This window comes from Polyodon spathula, chromosome 16 (genome assembly GCF_017654505.1).
Source record: "Polyodon spathula isolate WHYD16114869_AA chromosome 16, ASM1765450v1, whole genome shotgun sequence".
NCBI classification, from domain to species: domain Eukaryota; kingdom Metazoa; phylum Chordata; class Actinopteri; order Acipenseriformes; family Polyodontidae; genus Polyodon; species Polyodon spathula.
In genome coordinates, this window is record NC_054549.1 from 35309007 (window position 1) to 35318427 (window position 9421).

Below are 9421 nucleotides of genomic sequence, written 5' to 3' on the forward strand. Positions count from 1 at the left end.
CAAATCAACTTAACAACAGCATTAAGAAATACGGCTAGGCATCACACAGCAGAGTCCCGGTTGTCATAGATGTACAAGATGCGCTGTTTGCCAGAGTGTAACCCTTGTAGTCCCATTTCCGTTTTGCTGAAAATTTAACACCAACCGACTTTTGTTACCTTGCTTCATATGCATTGGAACTTGATTACTTGGTTGCATTGCTTATGAGAGGTTTATGAGAGGCTGTAGGTTAGAAGGTTGAGCCTCATTTGCCCCCTATTCTCAAGGCTGCTGAATGGACAGAGAGCTCCCATACCATTAGCATACCCTGCAATGGAATTCACTTTCCAGTGCTGTACATTTGTTGCACTTGATGTGCATTGAGTTTGGTTTATAAGAAATATAAACCAAGTTATATGCACTCTTTAGTTACTGATTTATAAATGGATTTGTCTGCAGATTTGCTTTCACCCATTACAGTTCCTCTACACTTTGCTCACTGGGTACTGTACAACGATTCTCTATTTGATAAAAGTGTTTCATATTGAATTCAGATATGTCAAAATATATTTTATCCACAGCACTCTCATACTTTCTATTTCACTTTTTTCTTCTGTTATTTAAGAGCCATCCTTAGCTGTTTATGCTTCTCAGCACTCATTTTAAAGACAGTGCCCCTATGGTTTGTCAGTGTTCAGTGAATGTACAGAATATTTAGTAAAAGGTAGATCTATGGAGTTCCCAAACTCTTGCATGTGCTTCTGGCTAATGCCTCTATAAAGGAAGTCAAGTCGATGGGGCACTTCCTTCAGATTTGTAAGTCACTAACTTAGCCATTTGAGTAAATATACTACCGGCTATCTCAACAGCTGGTAAAATTCTTATTATGTCTTGTGTTGATGATCCATGTCTTTTCCTGCTTCTCGTGCCATTCACTGCATGCCATTTCCAGGAGGCTGTTCAGAAATCTATTTTCAATTGGTAAAATGACTCCACCTGCTGTTTGTGCTGTAGCTAGTTACTCAGTGTGGACACAGTATGTATGCTCAGAAATGGGATCACTATAAATCATTCATATACTTGACCAGTAATTGAAGCTATTGACAATTTCAGGTACAGTATTAGATTGAAAAAAAAAACCTTTTTTTTTTTTTAGCCCAGTGTTTAAATATTGCAGTTTCTAAAGACACTGTTGTCCCCTGTCGAGGCTGCAATGTAAGTCAATATAGTAGGGGCGAAATGACTACTTGTGTATGAGACGAACAGCAACCTGTATGCCTGGGTGTACATCCATGTCACATTTATATTACTAAATGTACATTCACTGATTGTAAGCCTTGGTCATCTACTTCATGAGACAATACATCTTACACTTGAATATGTATCTCCTAAAACAGAGAACACAACACACGCAAGTTGTTGAATGATTAACAACTCCTCCTATTTGTTTGTAAACCCCATCTGCTGTCCCACGATGTGCTTAGCAACCGCATGTAAACATGGCAGCTGACACCTGCATTTCAACCCAACCATGTCATGTATTCTGCCCAGGGACCTTACAGAGGCCCTCCTATGGAAAATATGAAGGTCCGCTCCTCAGATTTGATCCAAAATGGGTTTTTCTTGTGTCTTTTCCTGCAGATGTTAATGAGTGTCTTACTGACTCACACAACTGCCAGGCTAGGGAGCGATGCATTAATACCATCGGTTCCTTTAAGTGTGAGAAGGAAATCGTCTGCCCCCCAGGGTATCAGCTAAAGGGTGACAACTGTGAAGGTAAAGTATAGATGGTTTATTTGCATTTTCTCTTAGGCACACAGGAAGAGAAGGGAACGGGGAAGGTCAACCGCAAGTTTAAAATAAAAAAATATATGTATTTATGCTATATGAATGTGGCATGGTTAGTACCCTGTGGGATTTTCAAATCAAGTACTATATACAAAAGGAGGTTGCAGTACTGGGAGGGACGATCCTGCTGGAGAGGATATCAGGATGTCAATACAAACCTATGCGATCTGTGTATACAGCCCTACGCTTATGAACAGCAGGGGACACCTGGATTGACAGATAAATATAACCTTATTAAAGACACAGAGTTAAGACAATTGGTTGACAAGGGAATACACAAGATTAGCCTGTAAGGAAATAGAGGTTTCTGCTTTGCTCGCTTAACTATGTATCTGTAGAGGAGCTGGGGATTGAACTGAAAAGACATTCCAGAGACCAAAGGTTCCCCATAAAGGATCTATATATGTGCAGGTGAAAACTGAGGGTACAGTCAGTGTTAATGTAATTAAAATGCCAGGACTATTTGGGAGGGACAAGGAGCAGGGGTAATAGAAAAGGGGTCAGTTCTATAATAAAAACATTACAGCATCTAATGAAGTAATTTTTGTTTGTGTTTCTTTCGGGAAATTCTCTACGACGAAGCTGATGTTTAACCATAGTGCCATCTACTGATAAAATGACAGTAATTCACACACTTTGAATGGAAGAGCTTGGGTTTTTGCAGTATTTCTCCCATCAGTGTTCAAAGCAATGGAATTTCAGCATTGTTGTAGTTTACGGGTAAAAATTTTTTATCCTGCATTCACTTGTGTATTTTCATGTTTCATCTTACTAGCAACTGGATTTATGTTTGCTCATCTGTTTCTAAGACACTCATAATTGTGTTTTTCCATTTGTGATAAAAATGGTTAGCACTGTTGTTATACATTAAGACATAAAAACAATTGAAACAATTTTTTTTTTTAAATACTGTTATATAATTACAGATTGCTCTGGATACAACTCTGTTTGTTAACCAACAAAAACATCATATTGATCCAGGCATATTGTTTATTGCACCCATATTTAAAGAAACGTGTCACTTTGCCTCAACCATAACTCGTTAGTCTATTACCACCTGCAGCCTGCACAGTCTCAAATAATTCCTTAAGAGGTCCCTGGCAAAAGTTAGTGTTCTGTGTGTACTATGCAGTCCAATCGACTGCACCAAGAATGTACTTAAGAGCATTTGTTACCTTGTAAAAAAAAAAGTACAACTTTACAAATGGTATTCCAATCTCCTGTTTGCAGATATTGACGAGTGTGCTGTGGGCAGTCATAACTGCAATGTTGGTCTAGAGTGTCAGAACACTGTGGGCTCCTTCTACTGTAATCCAAAACAGGGCTGCCTCACTGGATTTGTACAAGACCTGAGTGGAAACTGCATTGGTAAGACTTTTAACATTTAATTAACATTTAATTGCTTAGAATTAATATTGATTTTTTTTTTTCCCCCAAAGTTAATGCACATTTTTATTGTGTCTGTTTTGATATATTAAATGGAATTTGGTACTTGTGGTAGATTGTTGCTAAGTCTTCATGATATTCAACAGGGCTGGCTTACAGTATCTTTAATTTACATTTGAATAGCAGCACAGAATCAAAACAAAGCTTCCACCTTCTCTCTCTCTCTCTCTCTCTCTCTCTCTCTCTCTCTCTCTCTCTCTCTCTCTCTCTCTCTCCTATAATGAAGCCCATGAGGGGAAACATAGAATACACATGCTGCAGCACATAATGCATTCTAATCACACACACACACACACAGGAGAAAACTTACAAGCCCATAATATGTTACTCAACATCACACGAAAACTAACATAGCTGCAGCATATGAAGATTTCGCTCTTCTGAAACCTATTTTTCTTTTTGGAAACCTTTCGTTTTCTTTTTTGGTTGCTAAATCAAATTATTTTAGCATTGGCAACTAAAATTGAAGAGCAGCAACATGTCTCAACGAAAAGTTGGAAGTTCTAAGTAAATGTTGTATTCAACACACATGAGCAGCGATACATTGGATAGGCCAGTACCCTGGCACATAGTAAGAGAAGCTGGTCCCAGTATGACCCAGAAGGACCAGCAGCCACACACAATGCTGATATTAAGTAATTACAATTACTTTGGTGTTCCTAATCCCATTTAAATCCAGCACTTTGGGTCATTTTTCCAGCTGTTTTTCTTTGCTAACCTTAAAAAACTGCTCTATTTGGTGTGCTTGCTTTGCTGTCTAAGCACACCAAGTTCTTTTTACTGGGCCCTGCAGGAAGGCAGTTTCTGAAAGAAGTCCCCATATCTCTGTGGCCAATTAAATTAAACGTATTCATAGTTATACAGAGTTCACTGGAACAAACCATGCTTAGTTCCTTAACAAAAAACATCTTTGTAAAAAAAAAATAAAGGCAGAGTTTAAGTTCTGTAAATGGTTTTTACTCAAAAACACTGATAAAGGCATTTGAGCTCATCGTATCCCAACCCGTGCATTGACAGATACACACAGAAACAGAAACACAGCTGTCTGACCGCTGTTTTACACACACAGAAACAGAAGCACAGCTGTCTGACAGCTGTTTTACATACAATGCGATTTCATGAGAGTAAATGACAAAAATAAAACCCTTAGGCTTGATTTGATCCAAAACAATACAGGTGTTTTAGAAAATGCAAATGCCAAAGGTGTGTCAGGGTAGGTTAAGGTTTGAATACTCAGCTGGGGGTTGCATGTATGTTTTTGGTGTGGGACAAGCTGCCGCAACTTTCAACGTTCTTCTTGTGTTGGAATAGACATAAATGAATGCACCAGCCTAATAGAGCCCTGCTCTACTGGATTCAATTGCATCAACACGGTCGGTTCTTATACCTGTCAGAGGAAGATCGTCATGTGTAGCAGAGGGTATCATGCCAGCCCCGATGGAACCAGGTGCATTGGTAAGTATTCAGTATCTCTAAGAATAGTAGATACACGTTTCTATTGTGGCTAGAGTTTTCGATAACCAGGTTTGGGGTATTCGACAGATGTTGATGAATGCCAAGCTGGAGTGCACCGCTGTGGAGAGGGGCAGATTTGCCACAACTTGCCGGGCACTTACCGCTGTGACTGCAAGACGGGCTATCAGTACGACATGTTTAGCAGGACGTGTGTTGGTAAGCGGCAACATTTTTGAGTAGTCAATTGGCATTTTGTAATTATCTGCTAGGGAGGAGGGGGATATGTCAGGGTCAAAGGCACTCTTTTTACCTGTCTTACTTCCTCTTATGCCGACAGATGTAAACGAATGCTGGCGCTACCCAGGACGGCTATGTGCCCAAACCTGTGAGAACAATCCCGGGTCCTATCGGTGCTCGTGCACTTCGGGCTTTGCATTAGCATTCGATGGCAAGAACTGTGAAGGTACCTCTGTGTTCCATAGAACATGACGATCAAACCAGTAACACCTGCTATAAAAGCATTACAGAATCCCCTATATGGTTACTTATCTCATGATGGACAATAATGCAGCAGTGGATTTATCCAATTCAGATAACCTGCTGCACATCTCATAATAAAAAAAAACACTCACAGGCAATTTAAACCATAGTATGGACACTTTTCCAGTACATATTCTGTGGAGGAAGATTAAATTGTTCAGTAGAATGTCTGTAGATACAAGTGCTATCAGTTTGCTGGGGTACTGGGTTTTATCTTCATGAGGCAGATAATTAAATGCATTCCTACTGGATGTGCTGACGCAATAAACCAGTCCTTCAGCAGCATCACAGAAAGGATGACTTATTGCCAAGGACCAGCACTACCTAAAACTGATCACAGTAAAGTGCTGCATTTGTGTGTTTTTTGTTGCTTTTATCTTTTACACAGAAGATGTGATACATTGTCAGTGTGTTGCTTTTAATTGAGTATAGAATTGAGATACTGGCAGGTTCTCTACACGAGCAAATCTGTACAGCTAATCTATCATTTTCTCTGAAATAATGCCTCCGTGGTTGTCACTTAATGACAAGTGTTGTCTGCTGCCACACCTCGTGAATGACGTGTTCCTGTCTGTCATATTATGCATTCAAGAATGATTAATATACCCAAATGTTAAAACATCTTAAAGTGGCATGACTGTACATACTAAACTATTGCATGCAATAGAATTGTGTGTGTTTGTTCTAATTTAGATGTAAATGAATGTGTCAACAACCCTTGCAGTCAGGAGTGTGCCAATATCTATGGCTCCTACCAGTGCTATTGCAGACAAGGCTTCTATCTTAAAGAGGACGGACATTCTTGTGAAGGTAACGCAAATCTCTAAAGCTAATCTGCATCCGGTTATTCGTATATATCTAATGCGCTCAAATCACAGGCTGATTGTGCTGTTTCTTTTTCTTTATTGATGGGATTAGTATTACCCATTCACTACAGCAATTCAGAGTCTGGGAAAATGCAAACAAGGCCTTTTTAAACAGTGTAATGTACAGAGTGATTAGAAAGTAGGTTTGTGCGAAACGGTGTGTTGATCTGGTAAACGTGCTTTCTGATCACCCTGATACTGTCACACAATCCTAGCAGTACAGAACATTGTGTTACTGTATGTGGTTTTAAATGTACATATGCATTACTATGTTTTTTAACTAAGCATTGAGCCCATTCTTAACGAGTTACAGGGAAACAGAGCTGGATATCACGCACTGATCAATAGTTGGGCACAACGCTTCCATGTGTGCAGAATTGAATCAATAGAATCAACTCTTGTCATAAGGAATTGATTTTCCTTGTCAGTGGTGACAAGGCTCGAACGGTAATCTCTGCCATTGATGGTTCCCTGGGGATGGGTAAGAGGCATCTTTCCTGTTGCAAAGTTTTCAATGGCTTTGCGCTTGATGAAGCCCAAGGATTCCCTGCAGCAGCATAATCTGAGTTAAACCAATATGAATGCTTGCTGAGGGTAATCCACTTTTTGTTTCTTTTTGGTCTTTGGTGGTCAAAATCTTTGGAGTCTAATAATGCCCACATTAAAACGAAGAGCTTTGGTGTGTCTTGAAGAGTAATTGATTCATCCTATTGCCAAACTGTATGTGTTATAGCCAAAATGCTATAAAATGCTATAAATGCTCCACGTCTTACTTTGGTTCCCTCTATAGGGGGTTATACAGTATGTAGTATAGTGGTGTATATCTAACTCGGCATATTTTGTGTGATGTAAAATAAATGCATCAATACAAATGCATAATGAATTGACGTGTCATCTTTTTGGCTGCAGATATTGACGAGTGCACTCAGAGCATTGGCAATCTGTGCGCTTTCCAGTGTGTGAATGTGCCAGGCAGCTACCAGTGTGCATGCCCTGAACACGGATATACCATGTCACCCAATGGAAGAACCTGTCGAGGTAAGAGAAGACAGCTGGTTACCTTAAAGTTGTCTAACAGTCGATAGGAAGGCTGTACTCAACTGCACGTCCATGGCGCCCTTTTGACAGCAGCCTCTTAAAATCAGAACAGGAACTGATGGCTTTATGTCAAGTTAAAAATGGACTGTAACAAGCACAGGGCACCAGTACACACCTGCAAACTACAGCAATACAAGTTGGCACATTTTCCCCAAATCCTAGTTTTTGGAGTTGGCAAAATACCAGTAGCTACAATTATTATCCAATATAGATACATTAAAAAAGTAAGGGGACTAGTACAGTTGTCACAAGAAACTGGAACATGTGACCAGAAGTGCTATAACTGCTTACAGTGCGATTCTCTGATACAGAATTCTCCACTTATTTACAGCACTGACGGTTACAGTGCTGTGCCAGGGTTTTTATCTGGCTCCCATTTTATTGTTTAAGTATACCTAATTAACCTATTGGGAAGCCACGTTGGAAAGAGAGAGAGGGAAAAAGAGAACTAAAGAATTTCCTTTAGATCCCAGAAGGTTAATTTGAATTTCTATTGAGCTCTGCGAGCTGTACAGAGCAGTGCATCTCGACCCTAAGGTGAAATGCGTGATCACTGCAGTTCGGAGTTGCTGCAAGAGGACGACAATTGACTTCTGGCAATAGAAAGCATGAGGTAGCTTTTTTCATGTGGATTAACTCAGTTGGTTATGTAAGATTAACATTGTTAGATTAGACTGTAGCTTTCCATAACAATATAAAATATTGAAACTGTTTGAAATGCCTAACTTTCTCACACAGTCTAAAGTTGTTTTCTTGCTTTTTTGTGGTTGTTGCAGATATTGATGAGTGTGCTGTTGGAGCTCATAATTGCTCAACAGCTGAGACGTGTTATAATATCAAGGGTGGGTTCAGGTGTTTGTCATTCAGCTGCCCACAGAACTACAAAAGAGTGTCCGACATGTAAGTATGGAAAATAATGGGATCTGTAATATAGGGTTTGTTTATTTATTTAAGAGGGACAATGTACACTTTTTAACATTCATGACAGTCACAAGATGTATTGTATCCAGACTTAGCTATAAGCTAATTTACATCGGGAGTAGATACAGGCTTACTTCTCATTATGATGTTGCCTATAGAGATGTTTTTTAAAACTACAGTCAGATAAAACTCATAAGTTAGTGTTTGACCAGTGTTTTCTCAATAGGGAGCAAGAGCTGTAGGATAGGGGATTTTAATGTAAATCTTAATTAAGAGGCCACCAATACCCCAGTTCATGCGAAAGGTTAAGACCAGGTTTGTACTCCTTGTTTCTTGGTTTGTATCCTGCAGGCGCTGTGAACGCGTCAGCTGCTTAAACTACGTGGAGTGCCAGAGCAGCCCCTTGAGAATCACCTACTATCAGCTGAGCTTCCAAACCAACATTGTGGTCCCAGCCCAGATATTCCGCATTGGGCCCTCACCTGCCTACTCCGGAGACAACATCATTATCAGCATCACGAGCGGGAATGCAGAGGACTTCTTCAGCACCCGGAAGCTGAACCCTTACACGGGCGCCGTGTACCTGCAGCGGCAAGTCCGGCAGCCGAAAGACTTCTTGATAGACGTTGAAATGAAACTCTGGCGCCAAGGAGCTTTCACCACCTTCCTCGCTAAGATTTACGTGTTCATAACAGATCATGCTCTCTAAGCTGTTTCTGACAGGCATATTTCATATGGTGCTCAGCTATAAGCTGTTAAGTTTAAGATTTTAGACAATTGCTACTGTGGAAGTTTACTGTATGCTATTCCTTTTTTTTTTAAATATACTATCTAATATATCAAGGACCTTAATGTTAAAGCCATGCTGAATTTCTATAACATAGGTTGGTGCTGATGACATACTTTGCAGTCGAAAAGCAAATCATGTGTGACACGATTGTTGCAGTGCATTGTAATGGCTTCATTGCCATTCTTGCTTATGTCTCTAAAAAAAAAAAAAAAAAAAACACCTTTTTCCAAAGACCGAAACAATAGTACTGATATTCAACTCAGCTGTCCTATTTGCAGTATGTAGTAATGTTGACCATCAGTATTAGGTTCACGCAATGGATATGGTAACATATAGTAACGCAATGGATGTATAATATTTCTTAAAGCTATAAACCAAGGATTGAAAAAAATAAGTCATTCTTAAAATAAAGGCAATCTTTAAAGATTGGGCATGCACATGGTAAAACTAGTGTGACAGAAAATGAACACACAGCATG

The 9421-nt window shown here is 39.6% G+C and overlaps 1 protein-coding gene across 5 annotated transcripts in view; it reads left to right on the forward strand.

Moving 5' to 3' along the window:
* The window catches only part of LOC121328688 (fibulin-2-like), a 52434-nt gene extending 43260 nt beyond the window's left edge, over window positions 1-9174 (forward strand). For 4 of the 5 annotated variants that reach the window (XM_041273644.1, XM_041273642.1, XM_041273641.1 and 1 more), the window contains exons 9-17: window positions 1621-1755; window positions 3058-3195; window positions 4585-4728; window positions 4816-4944; window positions 5066-5191; window positions 5962-6078; window positions 7044-7172; window positions 8009-8132; window positions 8505-9174. In XM_041273644.1, coding sequence (XP_041129578.1) covers window positions 1621-1755; window positions 3058-3195; window positions 4585-4728; window positions 4816-4944; window positions 5066-5191; window positions 5962-6078; window positions 7044-7172; window positions 8009-8132; window positions 8505-8862 — 1400 coding nt within the window. In that variant the 3' untranslated portion in view covers window positions 8863-9174. The remainder of the gene's footprint in view (window positions 1-1620; window positions 1756-3057; window positions 3196-4584; window positions 4729-4815; window positions 4945-5065; window positions 5192-5961; window positions 6079-7043; window positions 7173-8008; window positions 8133-8504) is intronic. The other variant, XM_041273646.1, reaches the window with a different exon arrangement.
* The last annotated feature ends 247 nt before the right edge of the window (window positions 9175-9421 follow it).